At 37.7% G+C, this 23,255-nt stretch overlaps 2 protein-coding genes across 5 annotated transcripts in view; one reads left to right on the top strand and one right to left on the bottom strand.

Annotated features, from left to right (window-relative positions):
- Positions 1-1,607: 1,607 nt before the first annotated feature.
- LOC106083681 (cadherin-87A) overlaps positions 1,608-23,255 on the bottom strand; it is a 36,964-nt gene continuing 15,316 nt past the window's right edge. For 2 of the 3 annotated variants that reach the window (XM_013246851.2, XM_013246868.2), the window contains exons 5-21: positions 21,844-21,958; positions 21,578-21,770; positions 20,546-21,522; positions 20,274-20,467; positions 18,635-18,949; positions 18,345-18,573; positions 18,063-18,284; positions 17,895-17,999; positions 8,473-9,072; positions 8,009-8,416; positions 7,758-7,948; positions 6,909-7,695; positions 6,564-6,839; positions 5,259-5,521; positions 5,056-5,137; positions 2,497-2,712; positions 1,609-2,418 (exon numbers count right to left, since the gene is read on the bottom strand). In XM_013246851.2, coding sequence (XP_013102305.2) covers positions 2,344-2,418; positions 2,497-2,712; positions 5,056-5,137; positions 5,259-5,521; positions 6,564-6,839; positions 6,909-7,695; positions 7,758-7,948; positions 8,009-8,416; positions 8,473-9,072; positions 17,895-17,999; positions 18,063-18,284; positions 18,345-18,573; positions 18,635-18,949; positions 20,274-20,467; positions 20,546-21,522; positions 21,578-21,770; positions 21,844-21,958 — 5,248 coding nt within the window. In that variant the 3' untranslated portion in view covers positions 1,609-2,343. Of the gene's footprint in view, positions 2,419-2,496; positions 2,713-5,055; positions 5,138-5,258; positions 5,522-6,563; positions 6,840-6,908; positions 7,696-7,757; positions 7,949-8,008; positions 8,417-8,472; positions 9,073-17,894; positions 18,000-18,062; positions 18,285-18,344; positions 18,574-18,634; positions 18,950-20,273; positions 20,468-20,545; positions 21,523-21,577; positions 21,771-21,843; positions 21,959-23,255 lie in introns of all 3 variants that reach the window. The other variant, XM_059362597.1, reaches the window with a different exon arrangement.
- LOC106083695 (uncharacterized) lies at positions 12,568-18,987 on the top strand. 2 transcript variants are annotated; one of them, XM_059362598.1, is made up of 5 exons: positions 12,568-12,709; positions 12,768-12,904; positions 12,962-13,174; positions 17,773-18,586; positions 18,672-18,987. In XM_059362598.1, the coding sequence occupies exons 1-4, from the start codon at positions 12,593-12,595 to the stop codon at positions 17,852-17,854; spliced, it is 549 nt and encodes a 182-aa protein (XP_059218581.1). In that variant the 5' UTR covers positions 12,568-12,592; the 3' UTR covers positions 17,855-18,586; positions 18,672-18,987. The 2 variants fall into 2 exon arrangements, with proteins under 2 accessions (XP_059218581.1, XP_013102338.2); XM_013246884.2 differs by having other exon boundaries at positions 18,657-18,987.

Genomic DNA, 23,255 nt, shown 5'->3' with positions numbered 1-23,255 from the left:
TTACGTTTTAGGAACATTACAAAAATCATAATGATAACATAATTTGGTTGTTTTATTTACCAGTCTAGCGGATTCGCTAGCTTAAGCCTAGTACTAGCTTCGACTTTTCGCTCGAACAACTGTCAAAATGCATTATAAAAAAATAGTGACGAAGAAAATGCGAACAAATTCCATAGAAGTGGTTTTGAGTTCAATGAGCAAAATAATAGCAACATTCATTGCAAATATAATTAAATGCTCTCGGAATAGGCACCAATCCACTCTGATTCAATGCTGTTGTCTTTGTTATATGACTTTTTTTGTGATCTAGCAAAGAATAGAGACTGTCGTATTTCGCAATAAAGCCTAGTACTGACTTCACTTTTTCGGCCGAACAACTGTCAAGACGCATTATAAAACAAAATGGTGACGAAGAAAATGCGAATACACGTTGAAGTCTATTGGCGCAGCGACATGTCGCTGCACCACTACAAATTGATTGCCAATATTATTAAATGCTCACGAAATGGGCACCAATCAACTCCTCTTCGATGCTGTTCTCTATGCTGTGTGTTATTGTTTGACTTTTGTTAGTGTTCTGCCCAAGGCGGATTTAAAAAGGTGGTCTCACGCGAACAGCTGCTAACAGCCGGCCAGGTTTGGCGGTATTAAGATTTCAGATTTTTGTTTGCATTCTCTTTGTTGTTATCTTCTTTCTCGCATATTCTCTGCTCATGTACGCACACGTATAAACACACGCACACAAATTTATTTGTGTGTGTTGGCAAAACGTCGATCAGCTTGATGACAAGATGACGGATTGCACCATATGATTTGTGGTTGTTGTACAAATGAAACCACCTTTCATCGTTTCGCCATGGTTTGTATCACTCGATATGTACAACTCAACATGTGCTAAATTTGACATTTCCTAAGATAAATTAAAAAAAAAAATAAATTTATAAAAATCCTTTCACCAATTTAATTTTTGGCCACAATAAATATGTTGAACACAATAAATATGCAGGTCACAATAAAAACGCTGTCAAACACATCTCTGTTGACTTTGTATTTGTGAAAAAGAGATGTTTTTGACACTTGAATCGTAGTGTAAATGGGTTTTGGAGATTATCTCAAACGCTATACTGTTCTTTTGCTACGTCTCTCATAACTGATATGAACATTTATATCAAATCAATTAGTACTTTCTGATTTGAGTTGAAGCTCAACGACCGATATGGAGTCTGGTTGCAGCTCCTGTAACTGACTGATATAGAATATGGAGTCTTACTTAAATCTTGATAGTCTTGAAATCTTCCTAAATTTTAAACTGAGCTAAGGTGAAGCTTACTTGATTCTTAGTTAAAAAATTTTTCCCATGGAAAATAAAAATTATTGAGAAGCTATTTACAATGCTTTTAATTTTCTATCGAGTTGCGAGTTGCGTTGTATAGTTTTATAGTATGATGTATAGTTTTTTGTTATTATTTTTTTTTTTATTATTAGCTGTTTTTATCTGAAGCTAAAACTCTGCACTTAAATTATTCTGTTAATATTTTATATTTTTATAAAATATAAATTAATTTATTAATTATTAATTGTAAACATAAAACATGTATATGGTTACAACATATAGCAAGAATGGCTTAACATGATCAAATTAAAACAAAAACTAGTACAAATGTTAGCTTAAAAAATAAAAATTAAATTATTAACTAAAATTATGTATTTTGGATGGACTTGGTTTGATACTAAAAGGGATAAATAAATCAGAGCAACATATTAAAAAAAATATTTATCAAAAATAGTTTGATATTCTACAATAAAATTTTCGAGTTAATATATATTTTATGAATTTATTTAAATAGTGTTTATAGTGTTCGCAGCGATAACGAATTTCGTTATTTGTTCTCATTTATTTGACACATTACAAATAATTTTAATTGCTTATTATCAAAATTCCCTTAATATGCCTCTAATTTGCGCAATCTTAATACAAATTTTTCGAGTTTCAAATTTAATAAATATATTCGGGATGCAAAAACGATCATAAATGACCTGTAAGTCTAATAGTTTCCCTACTTTATTGTCGTTATATAGCTAAGGCAAAAAATCTAGAAAACTATTGTAAAAATTAATACTTTCTTCTTTAATATTTAAGCTGCCTTGGCTATTTAATTTGTTCTATGCATGGTATATATGTATATATTGAACAATATATGATACTATATAATATATATATATATATTGATTGAATAATATACATATAAAAATGTGTTGAGTTCTTTTTGTATATTCGTGTTACTACTTATATGTATGTGATTAATTAGTTTCTAAATACTTTCTATATATTCTTGGCGATTTTTATATTAATTCGGTGACAACATCATCACCATCCCTAATTGGTGCCTGGAAAGTTGATCCAGTAAATTCAAACATCTAAAATATACATGAAAATTTTTGTTATTATTTTTGTTTTTTTTTGGTTAAAATAACGCCAAGATTCTAAATATTTACCGATGGTACACGATTATTGCGCAATGTAGCATAGTCAGCAAAATCTGTCATATGAGGATCGATTCGACCATGATTATTTGAACCCATATTGGGGTTTGGACTATTTCCACCCATGCCTGCCCCATTACCAGCTCCATGATTACGTGGTTGTATGGTGGCATATGTATTGTCTACAACGTGTTGCTGCTCCATTGAACCACAGTGATCCATGGGTCCCTAGAAACAAAAGGAATAAAATATATTATTGGAATTCATATATTTAAGTATTTTGGTACAAATGTATATAGAGTAGGGTAGGTCAACATTTATTTGTCGACAAAGCGGTTATAAAAACCGAAATTGACGATGAATCCTATGAAAATTTGTTCAAAAACCATGGGTCTAAAACAGTAATGACCACATTACCACTATTTAAAATACCAAAATAAATGAAATAGCTTTGAAATAGAAGATGTTTACTATGTCCCTCTATTGTCTAAAATTCAAAACGACCTTCTGATTTCTACCACAAAGTTCCTCTGTAACTAATTTGTCTAGGATCCTTGGAAAGTTTTATTTCCATTAACATTAGAATTTTTATAGAAACTGTCAAAATTGAAGAACTCTAGTTCTCATGTCCCAAAGTGTGGCCGGAAATGAGCATAGCGACTTACGGACCACACAGCCCTACACACCTTGTCTTTAGGGGGAACACCAGACAATTTGGGTTTCATCTGGTTCCAGCTTTAATGATGAGGTCAGACCAGAATACTTTAACATTAAATTCTAATTTTTGCTTTGTTATTATCTAGGAATTAAATAACATACTTGAAGTATATTGCGATGATTTTCCATTTCCCGACCTTAGCCACCGATCCTCGTCATTACCCGACTTAATGACCCTACCTCATATTTGTTTACAACATTTGTACAAAATGATCAAACCAACATCCCTTGGTACAATTAAGCTGAGTATTCTGTTCTGCTTTTCAAGCGGAATGCTGTCAAACTCCATATAAAAAAAAACGTCGGTGAAACCATGACATAATTACCAAGTAGTATACCATAAACAGCTGAGTACAATTTTTTCTCGCAAAGTGCACTATCTGTCAACGGGTTTTGGTTGTGTGTGTGTAGTTAAGAACTATAACACACACAAACAACTAAAAATTGCGCGATCTAGTAACATACACAAAATCAGATTTGCACTAATCATTGATTTTGACAGATAGTGCACCCAACATTTTGTTGTTGGGCAACTGCCATTACCTGTAAATGAATATATCTTGGGTGAAACGTTGGCTAAAAACAGGCGGAAAAGTAGTACTCTACTTATAGTGAGGAAAATGATAAAAAAAAATCAAAGTGGCAACACTTGAAAGCATTGCGGGCATGGCTTTTGTATGTTTCATTGGTTTCAATGATTCGCTTTTCTTCATTATTTGTGATAAAATAAATTAAACTGAGGAAACAATAAAATCCCTACTGGATGCTCTTATAAGCAGCTGTGGTTCTCTTCTTATATTTTAGAAAGATGTTCTATTTGATTTTAGTTGTTGAGCTAATGACGCTATCTCTTAATTGTACCATAGTACAATTAGAAGGTAAAGTCATAAGCCCAGCTGATAAAATTTTCCAATTTCAGAGTTGTATCCAAATCCTACTAAAACGTCAAATGCTTTGCTTGAATATTAAAGGTTTTTTACATTCTGTTCCTTTTTCCACATTCCATCCGGCTTTAATGGCTAGATCATCTAGTTTCACTTTATAAAATCAGGATCGGGATGTAATGAGCAGTGTAAAAGGGGTTCAAGTCCTTTCTTATATACATTCCCCTCTTATTTTTCATGCACTGATTTTTCTCATTTTCTATATGTGGCACTTAATTTTTTCTTTTATCTCCCTTTTACTATACAAGATAAGAAAAATAGGTCTATGGTTCTAAAATAGCTAGCAAATACCTACACCAAGCTGTGTGGCGTCCACAGGTTGCGGATAGTGGAATGCTCCATACGGAGTGCTGCAACGGCAGTCGCGGACAATCAGCGGACAGTATTAGTGAGAGGTCGGTGGCTTGCACAAGTATTGATATGACAAGGCGAATTATTGGCGCTTTAAATAACCAATGGCCACCTAGTTCCTGCGGCTATCGGTCCATTGGACCGGAACGAACTTGGTCACATACAGGAGCTTGACCACATGAAAATGTGGCTAAAACAACTTCAAGTTCACAGTTAAACTTTTTCGAAATATGAATCGATTGGAACCTTTGGTTAAAAATATCATGGTTCAATTACATCAGGTAATAATTCAAAGTTGATCGGCTTTCTATAACGGGTAAAGCAACTTCCTCGACATCTCTATGGGGAGTAGTTTTTACATGAAGTATTACCTCACATATAACGCACGCATTAGGAGGAGATAACCACCACTGAAATTTTTTCTGATATTCTCCCAAGGCGTTTAGCAACAAAGGCAGACATGCTTGCTTGCCTTTGCGCTACGGTGGCCTCCCTTCATAAAACCTTTACAGTCTGTGCACCATTGGTGATGTCGGATATAAAAACAAAGTTGACTTACCTGAATATCCGAATTGGATATATGGTCGGGTTCTGAAAAAACTTGCATTGTAAGTTCTTGTTCTTCATACAATTTGAGTTTTCTGTAATAGAAAATTGAAAAGCATAGAGATAAAATTAAATAAAATGTTGTTTAATTTTTTAAAAGAAAAACGTTATTAATTTATCCTTTCATCTACATAGTAATATGTTTATGATACTTACTGCTCAATCCACAGAGGGTTTTCCGTTGTATTTAAATCTTCGATAATTTGTTTTTTGATTAAAGCTTCTTTTCTTCGATTTTCTGTGGGAACAGACAAATTCCAATGTTTCAAACAGCAACACAATACAATAAAGCTAACAACGCCTACGAATAAAACAATAACCAAAGCAACAAGTCCAGCCACAGCCAAATCAAATTCCTCTTGGACAATTGTTATGTAAGCTGGAACCACATTCTCAATAGCAAAACCAGCATAATAATCCTAAAAGGGTATTCGAAAAAAAAAATCAATCAATCAAGGCGTTAAGTTCGTCTGGGCCGAACTTTGGATACCCACCACTTCGGGTATACATGTAAACCACCTTTCATCATAATCCGGTGAAAATGCCTAATTAATTCCCCCAAAGCAGCTTTATCGAAATATGGTCCGATTGGAACCAAATTTGATACGGATATTGAGTGGTCTAATAAGTACAAGTCATTGTTCAATTTTGTAAAACAAAATATTGGACTTTTTGGTAGCCATATCCAAATATAGACCGATCTGAAATCGTGTCAAATTTTGGCGAAATCGGACAAAAAATGTGCCTTTTATGGGTCCAAAACCTTAAATCAAAAGAAAGATCGGTCTATATGGCAGCTATATTCAAATCTGGACCGAATTGGGCCAAGTTGAAGAAGGATGTCGAAGGTCCTAACACAATTCACTGTCCCAAATTTCGGCGACATCGGACAATAAATGCGCCTTTTTATGGGCTCAAAACCTTAAATAGAGAGATCGGTCTATATTCCAGCTATGTCCAAATCTGGACCGATCTGTGCCATATTGCAGAAAGATGTCGAAGGGCTTAACTTAACTCACCGTTCCAGATTTCGGCGACATCGGACAATAAATGCGCCTTTTATGGGCCCAAAACCTTAAATTGAGAGATCGGTCTATATGACAGCTATATCCAAATCTGGACCGATCTGAGTCAAATTGAAAAAGTATGTCGAAGGGCCTAACACAACTCACTGTCCCAAATGATAATAAATGTGGCGGATCGGTCTATATGGGGGCTATACCAAGATATAATCTGATGTAGCCCATCTTCCTGCTTATGGGCAAAAAAAAGAATCTGTGCAAAGTTTCAGCTCAATATCTCTATTTTTAAAGACTGTAGCGTGATTTCATTAGACAGACGGACGGGCATGCCTAGATATGGATATTAAGATGTGCTGCAAACGGAATGACAAAATGAATATAACCCTATCCTTCGGTGGTGGGTATAAAAACACTCCTAGCTAATAATGGCTTTACTTACCCTTAAATAATCATAATTGGCATCTATGACTTTCAGTATTTCATCTACCGGAGAAATTTGTTGGGTATTTGAGTCTACCGCATGGAAATACAAATCTGTCCAATCGACACGAACTCTTGTCATTGAGTCCACATGATAACGAATTTCATCAACTATTATGCGATGTTGTGTGGCATTTCGTAGTTCTGCTACAATTTCTTCTTGCTGTTGGTAAACTTCATCGGGTGGGCGGGAAAGTATGACACGCACAAGTTGACTGTAATCATAAATCCATACCTGCAAAAAAGTCTCCAAATTAGTGCAAAAATAATCGACAATGACCTACACTGGCGACACGACACTTACAATCACTTTAGTTCTTGCTGAACGCTTTGGCTCCTCCATTTCTTTGGCCACAATTTCCAATTCGAAACGATCTTGATTGTATTCGGCCACAAAGCCTCCCGTTGAGACTTTACCATCTTGTGAGATGGTAAAAGGACTGGGAACTATGGATCCCATGCTCTTGGTGGCGCCAAACTTATACAAATTGGAAGTTGTTATCATATACTCCACATGGGCATTCTTTCCAGCATCTGCATCTGTTGCATTCACTGTGGTAATGACAGTGCCGCTTTGTGCTTTGGCATTGACACCGGCATAGTAAACTTCGGTTTCGAACAGAGGTGCATTGTCGTTCTCATCTAGAACGGTAATAATAACTTTGGCCACCGTGTTATCGCGATCCAATGTTTTGATGGAGAAGGCAGCCCTCTCTTCATCCGATATGTGTAGATCTCGCTTAATACTAGCCAAGATATATAGGGTATAGAAATCGGTTATTTCTCTGTCCAAGGTCTTGTTTGTATATATATCTCCCGTAGTTTTGTCCACCACAAAAGCGCCATCTTCATTGCCCAACAGCATGTAATAGAAAACATCTCTATTGTGTTTGTTTCGTGCTGTGGCTTGAATTTTGCCAATTTTAACATTGCGTTCATTATTTTCCATAATGGAAATTTTGTAAGGATTACTGGCATCGGGAAATTCGGGCCTGTTTTCATTTGCATCGATAATACTGATTGTTAGGAAACGTAAGGTTTCAAATGGTTTGGGATTACCATTGTCTCGGGCCACCAAAATTAAATCATAGCTAATGCAAAAGTAGACGCAAAGTTTTAGCTCCTTTCCAAATAAAAACCTTTTTATACTTACTTTGCCTTTTCTTTGCGTTGCAGATCGCCATTGGTTCTTAATTCTCCGCTTTCAGCGTCGATTTTAAATTCGTCTGTCTCTTGAAGATTTTGATCCTTGACTTGCAGGTGATAAAATATTTTGCCATTCTCATCGGTATCATTGTCTGCAGCTTTAACGGTTAATATCAAGTAATCCTTGGCAACAACATCCTACAACAACAAGTCAACGTAAATATTTTTTTTAGCTACTTTTCCCAACTTTTAACTTACCCCGGGTATTTCAATGGTGGCATTCGAAGAAGCTGGTATTAGGAAAACGGGACGATGTTGATTCACTCCCATAACATTGATAATAACTTTGGTTATTGCCTCTATGGGTCCATGACCCTGCTCATCGCGGGCAGATATCATTAACTCATATATGCCCTTTTGGCCATTCAGACTTCTTGCGGGATACAAAATGCCGCTTTGAGAATCTAGGCGAAATAGCTGTTCGTCATTGCCGGTTTTTATGTAATAACGCACATCTCCAAAAGTGCCCTCATCCAAATCAAAGGCTTTGACTTGTAAAATGGCAGCAGGTGGATTTAGAGCGGCATTCTCCGCCACCGTAGATGTATACTCGTTTTGGGTAAATTCCGGAGCATTATCATTGACATCCAAAATATTTAAATGGATCTAAAAACGAAAATGCTGTAAAAGAACGTTTTTTTTTTCATTTTACCATAACTTACCGCAGCTGATGTGGATTTGGAGACTGGATTTGGTGCTTTATCTTTAGCCACTACTGTTAATGTTATTTGCTTGACTTTCTCACGATCCAATATCGATGAATCGGCCACCATTATATTGCCTGTATAGGAATCAATTGTGAAATATTTGTTATTCTCTCCTATAAGGGAATATGTGATTTCCCCAAAGGCCCCCAGATCTTTATCGAAAGCCTCTACTCTGCCAGCCACTGTTCCAACTTGAGTATTTTCGGTAATATTAAAATAATATTCGTTTTCTGTGAACTGCGGCTCATTATCATTTAGATTGATCACATCTACAATAACATCGGCTGTAGAAGTTAGCGGCGGTATGCCAGTATCACTAACCGTGGCCACAAACTTAACCTCCTTTATTGTCTCATAATCCAGGCGTTTGGTCAGTGTTATTATGCCCGTTGTTTTGTTTATTTCAAAATAATCATTTTTCGAAATATCATACTCTCCAATAGTGGAGTCTTCATCGTAAGCCTGGAGTGTGGTGAGAACAGAGCCCAATGGCTGTTCTTCAACCATTTGTAGTTTTATCACAGGATTTTCACTAGTCCAAGGTAGACTAAATTTCTGCAAATGATACAAAGAAGATAATTTTACTAATGGCATAATTTTACATAAAAAACATTCAAGAAAAAATATATATATGCGCTACTTAAGTCACTCTCGGGAAGTATATACCCTAGGTTAATGACTTGGTTTTCTTAAAATGTATTTCTTGTTGCACGAATGAATGAACTCTTGCCTTTAAATGATCAAAAAATAACGTTTACTCCATTTAAATAAAAAACAAGTAAAAGCGTGCAAGTTCGGCCGGGCCGAATCTTATCACTATGGAGGGTATCACCATGGATCGCATTTGTCGAGTTCTTTCCCGGTATCTCTTTTTAGATAAACAAAGTATAAAAGAATTGAATGTTGGAGACCACTGTAGATGTATATGTGTAAAATTTCAGCCAAATCGAGCTTTTTAGGGACTCAAGAAGTAAAATGGGGAGATCGGTTTATAGGGGAGCTGTATCAAGCTAAAGACCGATTCAGACAATATTTGACACGTATGTTGGAGGTCATGAAAGAAGCCGTTGTACAAAATTTCAGCCAAATCGGATAATAATTAGGCCTTCTCGAAGCTCAAGAAGTCAAGATCCCAGATGGGTTTATATGTCAGCTATATCAGGTTATAGACCGATTTGAACCATATTTGTCATAGTTGTTGGAAGTCATAACGAAACACCTCATGCAAAATTTCAGCCAACTCAGATAGGAATTACGCCCTCTAGAGGCTCAAGAGAAAGACAAATCAACCCCTACCATCTCTTTGTTGACTACCAAGCCGCTTTCGATACGCCGTTACGTTCAAAGGTATTTCAAGTCATGTATGAGTTTGGTATCCCTGCAAAATTAAAAAGACTCTGCAGGATGACATTTGCTGACACACATTACTCAGTAAGAATAGGTAAGAATCTCTCCGAACAATTCAATACCAAACGAGATTTCAGACAAGGAGACATCCTATCGTGTGATCTCTTTAATATCCTGCTGCAGATGATTATACGAGATGCAGATGTGAATAGATATGGTACACTAATCACAAGAGAACACATGCTACTCGCCTATGCTGACGACATCGACATCATAGATCGGTCAGCGGAAGTATTGGGTTGCCCAAAAAGTAATTGGGGATTTTTTAAAAGAAAGTAAATGCATTTTTAATAAAGCTTAGAATGAATTTTAATCAAATATACTTTTTTTACACTTTTTTCTAAAGCAAGCTAAAAGTAACAGCTGATAATTGACAGAAGAAAGAATGCAATTACAGAGTCACAAGCTGTGAAAAATTTGTCAACGCCGACTATATGAAAAATCCGCAATTACTTTTTGGGCAACCCAATAGTAACTGCAGCCTTTGAAAGAATCGAAAGAGAGTCAGTGAAAATGGGTCTGGCAGTAAATGGAGATAAGACGAAATGGATAGTTTAACTCCCTAAACGCCTTGTACATCCGAGCAGATAAGCAAAATGGAGAAAGTTGGGAACCACAACTTTGAGATTCGTTTCCGCCCTAGCCGAAACGAATGACACCAGTTTTGAGATAAAGCGAAGAATAATACTGGCAAACAGATGTTACTTTGGACTACGTAAGCAGTTTAGAAACAAGGCCACCTCTCGACAGACGAAGATTACACTATAAGAGACACTGATACTACCCGTGTCGTTATATGGTTCTGAGGCATGGGTACTTGTGAAAGCAGATGAGGCAGTGCTTGGAGTATTTGAGAGAAAGATTCTTCGTAATATATATGGACCAGTTTGCGTTAATGGAGAATGTAGGCGACGTATGAACCACGTGCTGTATGATGACGATAGGATAGTTACACGCATCAAAATATTGGGTTGCCTAAAAAGTAATTGCGAATTTTTTAAAAGAAAGTAAATGCATTTTTAATAAAACTTAGAATGAACTCTAATCAAATATATAATTGCCATTTTGTTCGATAACCTTTTGCCATCTTCCTGGCAAATTTAGTATTCCACGCTCATAGAACTTCTGGCCTTTATCTGCAAACAACTGAACCAAGTGCGATTTTATAGCCTCATCATTGCCGAAAGTTTTACCATTTAAGGAGTTCTGCAAAGATCGAAATAAATGGTAGTCTGATGGTGCAAGGTCAGGGCTATATGGTAATCAATTTGTCCAATTGTTGACAGTAAACATCCGCATTAATCGTTTGGTTCCTTGGAAGCAGCTCAATATATACCACACCCTTCCAATCCCACCAAACAGACAGCATAACCTTCTTTTGGTGGATATCAGCCCTTCCAATCCCACCAAACAGACAGCATAACCTTCTTTTGGTGGATATCAGCCTTTGAAGTGGTTTGAGCTGGTTCACCATGCTTGGACCATGATCGTTTTCGACTAACGTTGTTGTAAACAATCCATTTTTCATCTCCAGTTATGATTCGTTTTAAAAACGGATCGAATTCATTGCGTTTAAGGTGCATATCACAAGCGTTGATTCGGTTTGTTAAATGAATTTCTTTCAATACATGTGGTACCCATATTAAAATTGACGCCAAACAAACAAATGTAAACAACATTTCGCGCACTTTTTTTCTAAAGCAAGCTAAAAGTAACAGCTGATAACTGACAAAAGAAAGAATGCAATTACAGAGTCACAAGCCGTTGAAAAAATTTGTCAACGCCGACTATATTACTATTGGGTTGCCCAAAAAGTAATTGCGGATTTTTCATATAGTCGGCGTTGACAAATTTTTTCAACGGCTTGTGACTCTGTAATTGCATTCTTTCTTCTGTCAGTTATCAGCTGTTACTTTTAGCTTGCTTTAGAAAAAAAGTGTAAAAAAAGTATATTTGTTCATTCTAAGTTTTATTAAAAATGCATTTACTTTCTTTTAAAAAATCCGCAATTACTTTTTGGGCAACCCAATACTATATTACCGACAATTACTTTTTGGGCAACCCAATACAACGTCTGCGTTGTTTAGGTCATGTTGTCAGAATGGATGAAAAAGCTCCAGCAAAGAAGTCTTTTGAAGGCAAACATGTTGGTACACGCAAACCGGGAAGATCAAAGGCCCGATGGAAAGATCAAGTGGTGGGAGACACCTCGAAACTTGGTGTTAGAGATTTTAGAATTAACGCAGAAGATCGAGGCGCTTGGAACGCTATTTTACGTTTGGCTTGTGGAACAAATGTTCTGTCATAGCCAATTAAAGTAAAAGTAAAGTAAGTATGTAACTACTGCGCACAATGACCACCTGCTACTAAAATTCATCCTCTCCAAAGACAAAGTGGAAATTTAACTCGTTTGAGTGTTTGATGATGTTACCTATACATAAATGGCTCTAAAGCTCGTGTTCATGTATATGACTGCTTGCAGACTTCTGCAAAAAATTGTGTTCTGGGATCGACTAGTTATCATTTTCATTTCCATTACCTTACCTCTCCAGTCTGGTATATTTTTTTATACCTTGTCATATTTGGCCCATAATTGTTGTTCATTTTTGAATGGGTAAGAAATCCTGGGTTTTTTCACTCAATTCGGTTCAATTAATTTTTTCAGACAATGCCATTTCCAGAATTAGAATATGGAAAATTACAAATTTTATCGTTGAATATTTTCATAATCCTTTTCAAAGCATCTACATTGAATCCCTATCATTTAAAGGCAAATCTGGAAGAGGTAATTCCAAAAGTTTTTCAACAAATATTTCTCTAACATATGTATGTTTAACTACTAGGTGGAAGTGAGTTTACGAAAAACTTGCGATCAGTCATCCTTGCTTGCCAACCATATTTTAATACTGTTGATATCAATTTTACTCATGGTAAAATTTCTTGCTGGTTACTTAACTTTAGCTGCAAATGTAATAGCCATGTAAGTATTAAATATTTGTAGGACAAGGGCAAACATAACTAAAATTGGTTTTCATAGGTTTTCCATACTGACTGAAGCCTTGCCACATCTTTTAATACCGCCCATACTTGCTCAGGCTATAGACCATGTTCTTTTAAGCTTGCTTGAGACTATTTTGGGATTTTTTACTTTATATTATCATCATGCAGCTACTGCAAATGGCAAAGTTGGGGTGTTGGTAATTTTTCTAACAAGTATGACCATCAAAATCGGGGCAGCAATAGCAACGTTGTGAGTACTATAATGGTATTCCAAAACAAAACATAGCAAAAACCAGTAAGGGCCAAAGTCGGGCGGAGCCGACTATATAATACCCTACACCACCGAGTATACGTAATACTTTTAATAGATAGCACTTGTGTCCAAATTTAGTCGGACTTTAATTTTGCATACCTATTGAAATATCGAATAGAACCTTGTACGATTTTCTAACGATGGAACGAAAATTGTGGCTTCTACAGCCTTAAAAGTCGAAACGCATAAAAGATATATAGGGAAGTTTTATCTAAATCGATTTTGATGAAATTTTGCACACGTATTGGGATGTCAATTAAACCATCTCAGGAAAATTTTGTATTGATCGGACCAAAATTGCGGCTTCTACAGCCTTTAAAGGCCATATCGGATGAAAAATATATATGGGAGCTATATCTAAATCTGGACCGATTGTTATGGAACTTTGCACACATATGAGGACGTTGAATAAAACGCACCATGCCAAATTTTGTAAAGATCGGACCAAAATTGAGCCATCTACAGCCTTAAAAGACCTTATCGGATGAAAGATATATATGGGAGCTATATATAAATCTGATCCGATTATGATGAAATTTTGCACACATATTGGGACGTCACAAAAAGCACTGAGTGCCCAATTTTGTAAGGAGTGCCAAATTTTGTAAGGATGCCTTCTACAGCTTTAAAGGGGTACATCGGATGAAAGTTATATATGGGAGCTATATCTAAGTCTGGACCGATTTCAATAAAATTTTGCAAGCATTTTGGGTTGTATAAAAAAACACTTTGTGCTAAATTTTGTAAGGATGGGACCAAAATTGTGGCTTCTACAGCTTTAAAAGGGTGCATCGGCTGAAAGATATATATGGGAGCTATAGCTAAATCTGGACCGAATTTTTTTCAAAATCAATAGCATTCGTCCTTGGACCAAAAAAAGATACTTATGCAAAATTTTGTGAAAATCGGACAACAAATGCGAACTGTACCTTGATTACAAGAATACTTGGACAGACAGACAGACGGACAAAGCTAAATCGAATCAGGAAGTGATTCTAAGCCGATCCGTATACTTATCGATGGGTCTAGCTCTTCTCGTTCTTAGCGTTGGAAACAAATGCACATATCTTTAATACTCTGTACGACAGTGGTGGTGTAGGGTATAAAAAGTTTCATTAAGAAACCTAGCCCTGTTCGGTCGAATGGAACTTTGGATACACATCACAATTAACATATTTCAATTTCCCTGTAAAGCTTTACAACCAAATACATATATATACATACACGTTAGGTTTCTATGGGGTCAATAAATAGTTGGAGGTGTTGGCTAGATTAGCCAACAGACTGTTACATCCAAATTTCAGCTCAGCACGGGATGACCATGAGCGCCACACGGATTAAAACTCTGAGCTACAAATTGTGTGATGTTCAGCGTCATCACGAGTAGCTCAGCTGAGTGCTACCGAGCGCATTCACGTGTTGTGTATAGTGAGACGCTACCTACACGGAGCAGGGATGGAAAATTCAAATTTTAAAATGGTACTAAAATTTACTTTTTGGGCCGAGAGGGTACTTTTAAGCTTTGCATAAAGGTTTCAAGAATATTGGAGTTTAGGTATACAAAATATACCTACAGATTACAGATTACACAATGTGTGATGGAAATTTAAGTAAAGAAAGAGTTTTGGTTCTCAGACCAAACTTTATTTAGTGTCATTTATATCTAACCCTAACTGAAGACGAAGGCGGCCACCATTGCGCAGAGGTTAGCATATTTATAAAGTATCTAGCCAAATATCTCTACGAAGTGGTGTCGCTATGCGACTCGCCATTCCAACTCGGCACATCGTTAAGCTAAAACTTTAATCGGACTGCACTCTGTAATAAGGGAGAAGTATCCCTTGTACCTTAATGGAAGCCGAAGACGAAGGATTTGCGATATATCCGAGATATACATATATCGCAGATGGTTGGACGAATATGTGATTGTATCTGAGAGTTACCCAAAAATACAAATCAGATATTGAAATTTCGAGTCAAGTAACTGGGGGAAACGCCCCAACCTAAAACCCCCAAACGGGAATATACAATAGATCGGTACACAATGGGACTTCAATGAAAGAGATCTGGGACTCGAGCACGAATCTCATATCGAATTAGGAGGCCAAGTATCAGGAGTCCATGTCGCTCCCAAAGCTTTCTATAGGTTATATAAGTCAAATAAGGCGACATATACATGAGGCATCTGTTTCTAAATACGAACAGATATTGCCCTCTTACAATCTCCAAGCGATTTGCATAACGCCAATTCGACAAGTGAATGGACTTGATTCGATCGGCGAGTGTTTATCCCCATTTCCTAGTAAGAAATACTTGCCTCTTTAGACAGAAAAGGTTCGAAAACATCCGAGTTGTTTAAAAGTTTCTTAGTGCTTGAAAAGGTACTAAATCTGGGACTGAAGCAAGAATCTCATATAGAATTCGAAGGCCAAGTATCAGGGGTCCATGTCGCTCCCAAAGCTTTCTATAGGCTAAATAAGTCAAATAAGGTGACATGTACATGGAGCATCTGTTTCTAAATACAATCTCAAAGCGATTTGCATAACGCCAATTCGACAAGTGAATGGACTTGATTCGATCGGCTAATAAATTTTCTAGTGAGAAATACTCGCCTCTTTAGACAAAAAAGGTTCGAAAACATCCGAGTTGTTTGAAACTTTCTTACTGCTTGAAAAGGTACTAAATCCGTCGCGGGGATACTACGGTACTCTTTGCTTAGAAAAAGTTCTAAAGTACTTTCTTTTCCATCCCTGACATGGAGTAGTTTGAACTGCAATAGCGAAAAATCAGCGGTATCGAGTGCAGAGTCTCAGCGAGAGGGCCGGCCGGCACCGGCTCTTACTTACACACTGAGTACATGAGATACTCGATGTGACTAGGCGCATTTTGGCAAAATGTATAACAAATGGCCATAATGTATGGCCGCTTGATTTACTCGTGAGTTACATGGCTGTTCTGTATAGTGTAAAAAAGGGAATTCCATTAGTGCGTGAGGATTGGCTCACTGCTTCTGAGCTTGCAGATGGGGATGTTAGGCGGCTAAAGGCACTCCTTTTGGAGCGTCTTGATGATAGGTGGAAAACTAGATGGACGAACAGTGGCAATGTTCGGGCGACTTACGAATTTATTCGTGACGCCCAGACTTTGGTTTCGGCCTAAGTCTGGGCTTCATTCTGATGGGACATGGTTCCTTTAAGGCATTCTTGCATCAGAGGAACTTGTCCGCGACTGATCTGTTCGACTGTGGGAGACCTGAGGACTCGAGGCATGTACTGACGGAATGGCCGTACTATGCAGACATTAGAGATTTACGCGCGATGGGAATTAGCCAGGCGGTGTGGGCTTTCAGTAGGGCCCTGTTGCAAGGCTGGCCACCTTTTCGCGGGAAGTATTTCTTAGGAGACGGACAAGACATAGTGTAGGCATGAATACATGTTAGTTATCCATAACGAGGTGTTGCTGTACTGATTTGCTGTACGAGTGATTTGGTGCTGCGCATGACATGGCCTTGCACCTGCCTTGCCCATGTTGATACTGCGGCGATTGGTCATTGTTGTTTCTCGTAGCTGTTGTGGTTGATTGTAAGTCCCATTTTGGAGCGGATATGTGTGGCGTAGCCCGTGAGGGCTGCCGTTTCCTGTTTGTGTTTGTGTATACCGTTCTGATGTTCTGTGCATACTTTCGTATGCTGGCTTTAGGTCGGCTTAGGGCGATTCCTTTCTTCCATGTGACCAGTCCAGTCTTTTCAAGGCTACGAAGTCTGACCGGATACTTTCATCTGGTACCACGGGTGTCAGGCGCCTCTGGAACTTCGATTCCAGCCTGGCAATGGTGATGCCCCAGGGGGGAGCAATGTGTTGGCTGTGGTTTGTACCCAAATCGGGGGCTTCTCCCATGGCCTTCAACATACGTGTGCAATATGGTCTGAATCTATCTATAGCTTGATACAGCTCCCATAAACCGATATCCCGATTTTGCTTTTTGAGCCCCGAATCGGACAATAACTTGTTTAAATACTAAGCTTGCTCAAATTATGTAAGATTTAAGATTCGATTTACGTCACCATTTTGCGAAACCAATGTCGACGTAAATCGAGGGATTACTGTATAAGCGAAATGAAATTTGATTGTTGATACTAATTTTGAATTCCAGATAGTTTCCCATAGAAAATCCATATAAAAACGAAATTTGATGTGTAAAAACGTTTAAACCATTAAGGCCGTATTTTCAGTTAACAGACATTTCACTTAAATAAATTCTGCTACATTATATTGATAACACCAAAAATGGATTGGGTTTCATTTCATGAAATTTCACTAAAGCGTATTACGTTTATCTGGGTTTGGCTGTATCTCTTTCTCAGATAGAGTATTAAGAACATGTAAAGAAGTTAACTGAGATGTAAGGGAAATTTCAGCATGATTCTTCTGCCTTCCACCCCAATGTTCATTGATTTTTGGTTTATTTTATTTGTTAAGCTCTTCACAACCTTTAGGATTATTTTTTAGTGAATTTTTTCTTTTGAAATTTTTTAGGAATGTCTACTCCGATTTTTACCAACATTTAAAATATCCCATATACATTTCATACGACTCCAAGGATTTATTGTTTGAGTGAATTGAAAAAATCATAGATACGCAGGTGTTCGAATACATACCGGAGCCACCTCATTGACATCAATGATTTGTATGATTAAAAGGCCCATACCCTGCTGTACTGTGGGTGCTGTGCTATCGGTTACCAATACATTTATCCTTATAACCTAAAAGTAAAAAATAAAAAAAATATGAGTATTTGGAAGCTATTTCAATGTTTTACAGCTTACAGCAAATAAATTCCTATTGAGTTTCTTATTAACAATAACGTTGCCGCTACGTGTTATCGTAAAATATTCCTTAAATTGTTCACTATTCTCCACTTCGTTGCCATCTTTATCTACGGCGGTGATATTAACGCCAGCAAATTCTAAGGCATCTCTAGAAGATACATCGGGATCAATTGCAACCAGGGTATAGAAAATGGTGCCAACAATGGTGTCCTCGCGCACCTAATGCAAAAACAGAAGATATATGTGATCACGAAATCTTTGGACGAGAAGAAGACAAACCTCTGCATGTTGTGTAGCTGGTGTGAAATAGGGATCCTTATCGTTGCTATTCAATATATCCACAGTCAATGTAGCAGTGCCCGATAAACTGGGTGTACCCATATCCATGGCAATCACTTCAATCTCATAGGAATTGCGTTTATCGTAATCCAATTTGCGTGAAACAAACACCTCACCAGTATTCTCATCAATGCGAAAATCATCGAAACTTCCCTGTTGTATGCGATACCTGCCAACAAAAGGTAAAGAGATTATTTTTTATTCAATTTTTTATAGTTTTCTGTAGTTACTTCAGCTGGGCATTAATTCCAGAATCCAAATCCTCAGCTTGTAGCTTATCCACACTGCGTCCAATCTCGGAATTTTCTTCCACCTCAGCCTTGTATTCATTGAATAAAAATCTAGGCTTGTGATTGTTTACATCCCTAACAGTAATGTTGACCATGCAATTTGCAGTGAAAAGACCATCATTGGCTTCAACAGAAAATACCAGATTATCATTGTTTAAATGGGTAACATCTAAAGTGGCATTTGGACGTATGGTGATATGTCCCGTTTCCTTGTCAATTACAAACGTATCTTGAATGTGTTTATCGCCAACAATACTGAAGAAATAAAACAAAATTTAATTAAAAATTTATAATTTTTTTATAAAGTTGTGTACACAGAACTAAATAAAACAAGTAAGAAGGCATTAAGTTCGGCCGAGCCGAACTTTGGATACCCACCTCCTCGGATGTACATGTAAACCCCCCTTTCGTCACAATCCAATGAAAATTGGATAACTTATGCACCCATATTCAGCACATTGAGTAGTCTTATAAATATAAGTCACTGTTGAATTTTGTATTTAAAATTTCAACAAAATCGGGTAATAAATAAAGCTTTTATGAGCTTCAGACCCTTAAGCGGCATATCGGTCTATATGACAGCTATATCTAAATACAGTACTATTTTTAACATATTTGGGTCGGTGAAATCGGGCAATAAATAGGGCTTCAGACTCTTTATCGGGAGATCGGTCTATATTACAGCTATATCTAAATATAGTTCGATCTGAACCATATTTGGATCAGGTCTTGGTAGGCCTAAAACTACTCATTGTTTAAAATTTCAGCGAAATCGGTTAAAAAATAAAGCTTTTATGGGCTTCAGACCCTTTATCGGGAGATCGGTCTATATGGCAGCTATATCTAAATATAGTCCGATCTGAACTATATTTAAGTTCGAAGTTGAGAGGCCTGAAACTACTCACTGTTTCAAATTTCGGCGAAATCGATTAAAAAATAAAGCTTTTATGTGCTTCAGACCCTTTATCGGGAGATCGGTCTATGTGGCAGCTATATCTAAATATAGTCCGATCTGAACCATATTTGGGTCAGATGTCGAGAGGCCTTAAACTACTCACTATTTAAAATTTCAGCAAATTCAGATGAAAAATTAAGTTTTAATGGGCATTAGATCCTTTATCGGAAAATCGGTCTATATAGCAGCTATATCCAAATATGGTCCGATTTCGCCCGTTTAATAACTTAACCAGCATGCATCAAAATGACGTATATGCCAAAATATATACTTTCGGTGTGTTGCAAACGGAAAGATCAAATTTATATACCCCCTATCTTACGGTGGTGGGTATAAAAAGGGTTCTGTCATGAAATTAATCGACCAAATTATTTTTTTAAATCATAACATTCTTGAAAAAGTAATCAATTAAATTTAAATTAAAAAATGATAAAAAGTTTTCAGTTCAATAATTGTAAAAAAAATAATTTATAAAAAATATTCAAACATTTTTTTATAATTTTTTTTTTTTAAATGTGAATATTTCGTCATTGCCATGAGAAAGGTCGTAATTTTTTTTGGGTAAGTAATGGCCGTTCTTTTAGAAACATTTCTTTTCATTATCTATGTTGTTTGTATAGTTACCTATAAGTTATATCAGATACTGTATCAGCATCGCGAGCCTTTACTATTAATGGAGCGTCAAAAGCATGAGATCCTTCATCCACGGAGGCACGATAGTGCGGACTTTCACATATAGGTGGAGAATCGTTAGCATCGGTAACCGAAATGCGCAATGAAACAACAGAATTCTGGCCACGTCCTTCATCGTCTCGAGCCTAAGATAAGACCGGAGAGAGAGTGGGAGAGTATGACAAAAATTGCAAATAAGAACTTATTGAGATTCCTTTACATACATTATAGGCCAAAAAATATGTGGTTTCTGTTTCATAGTCTAAACAATTTTTGGTGCCTTCACTGTGTTCAGCCATCAACTCATTGTTAACCTCAACAGCATCGGGTGTTCTTATTAGCTTATACTCGAAATTGGCATCGTTGTGTACTTCATCATCATTTTGGTAACTCATTAAATAATTGCCCAATTGTCGTCTTCTGCGAGTGCTTAAAGATGGCATCTTTTTATTACAATCGGCCAGGGTTATCACACCTGTCTTTTCGTTAACATCGAACAAACTGGCACCATTTCCCGTTAAACTGTAGCGTATTCCGGCATCACCAAAATTACCCGAATCCAAATCCTTGGCTGTAATAGTAGTTATATACTGTCCAGGTAGTGCAGATTCCGATATGGAACCAGAATATGATTGCTCTTCAAAAATAGGCTTGTTATCGTTTACGTCCAATACCGAAACTGTTATAGTAGCTGTGGAGCTAAGTTTAGGATTGGTATCGGTTTCTTCAGCTATAACCAAAACGATGAATTTTCTTTGATTAGGATTTTCATAATCCAGACTGCCATTTGCCACACGTATGTGCACTTGAGAGAAGCCCGTTACCAACTTCGGCTCCACCTCAAATACATCGGAAACATCTTCTAAACGTAAAGAAAATTTGGAATTGATTCCCACATCACGATCGGTAACATTCATGTCCAAAGCCAAAGGGGTGCCTGTAGCAGTGTTTTCTGGCAAAGACACCTCATATTCTTTGCTGTTAAATGTGGGAGGTGAATCATTCACATCACGTATGGTAATAGTCACTATCGTAGTACTACTCTCCATGGGATCATTGCTTGGTACGCCATTCACAACTTCTCGGGCGCGAACTGTCAATTTGATGATGCCCGAACCATCAGGCAAAGCTTCACGATCTAAAGGTTTTGCTGTGCGCAATTCTCCCGTATGTTCATTCAAGAGAAAATAGTCCATGGCATCTGGGGTATGAGAAAGGATTAATTTAGCTTTTCTATGAGCATCACAAATACTTACTTGTGAGTAGGTCGTAGACAATTTTTCTTGGTTCTCCCGTGTCACCATCCCTAGCTTGTATCCTTAAGACCAACGTATTAATTGGGCTGTCTTCATCAATAACATTTGATTTGTATTCCAAAAACACAGGAGGTTTATCTTGAATATCCTTAACCCTCACTTCGAAATGTGTTTGGGTTTGATGAACGCCATCCTGCACACACACACACACAAAGTTATAAAATAACAATTGAATAAAATCAGACGGGAGAACAAAGAACACTTACCGTGGCTTCTATGAGGAAATGATATATGGTACGTTGATTGTAATTTAAAGCTTCATTTAAGGAAACGTTGGCGGTGAGTATCGAAGGTTCACGCGAAACAATATCCAAACGGAATCTAAGTAAAAAAAATTAAATATAAAAAAATTTAAAGTGGAATGGAGTACAAATAGGGACTTTGTTAGTAGCGCGGAACTTTTGAAATCGCTTTTTTCTTGAGGTTACTTTTTAATATTTAGAGCCCATAACAAGCCGATTATTGGCTTCGGTTGTTGTTGTAGCAGTTTGTTGTGTCCTATCTTTCGTCTGCTTGATTCTGTTGAGTATTAAGACCCAGGAACTCTGCGACTAACAGTAGACCACAGCTTGCCTAAGCCGGTGCCTAAGATACATTGCTCCAAGTGTTCCAGCCACAAATTCCGTTTATGTTCGTTGACTACCCTGTTTATTCCCAGATTCAGCTCGCTGATTCTGTCTGGCGAGCTGCTGCACCTCTTCGTAATCCTAGTGGGGGCATCCTCATTCACCGTGCAAAACGTGGAGCTTTCAATCTGTTTTGCCTAAGTTATGCCACGCTGGTCGTTACCTAGGAGAGAATGCCATGAAGTTTGATGCGCATTAAAGTCCCCTCATGTCGGGGTTGTAAGCTTGGCTATTAATCGGGACACAGCTACCAACCAGCGATATGTGTACACGATGTATAGCTCTATATCGGCAGTACCTGACTTGACTGCTATCACCATGCGCTCCATATAGGGGTCACTAGGACCAGGCGCAGGTGGGATGGGTCTATATTGCACGGAATGGTGTATCACGAAGGCCAATCCATTCCTTGAGCGGTCCTTACGTAGCCCATTGTATCCCTGACAACTGTGCAAGCTGCAGGTATGCTTTTCCGAATCATAAAATCCGCAATTTCATCGATCATGCCACCGAGACCATTGCAGTTTAGTTGCAAAAATGATACACTTCCCGGCACTGGCCTGGCAATATTGAGGCTGGGATGCTGCCGTTGCGTATATTGCCGCACGGGAGAGTTCGGGGGGGTAACATAGTCCGACAACGAGGACGCAGAAGGCGACGACGCCGACGCTTGTGACCTACTGCTGGCTATGTTCGCACAGCACCTTGCGACATATCCAGTATTACTATACTCCCGTAGTGAAGTGAGGCCAGAGCAAGATCGAAAATGTACCCACTCCATGCACCGGTTACACCTCGCCGACCGATGATGGAGGCGGTTCTGGCAAACCGAACAGAACCAGGGTCCGGGGTTTTTTTCAATCGTGGTACGGGCCAGAAGCGTGCGGAGAAAGCACTCCGGGATGTGCTTCTCCCATGACGAAAAAAGACGAACACGTACACTGAGGCGACAGCCCTTGCCGATGAGGAGTTCCATCGGGTCAATGCGGTGC

The sequence above is a fragment of the Stomoxys calcitrans genome, chromosome 2 (genome assembly GCF_963082655.1).
Source record: "Stomoxys calcitrans chromosome 2, idStoCalc2.1, whole genome shotgun sequence".
NCBI classification, from domain to species: Eukaryota; Metazoa; Arthropoda; class Insecta; order Diptera; family Muscidae; genus Stomoxys; species Stomoxys calcitrans.
The sequence above is the reverse complement of the archived record's forward strand: the minus strand, read 5'-3'. Positions and strand labels throughout refer to the sequence as shown.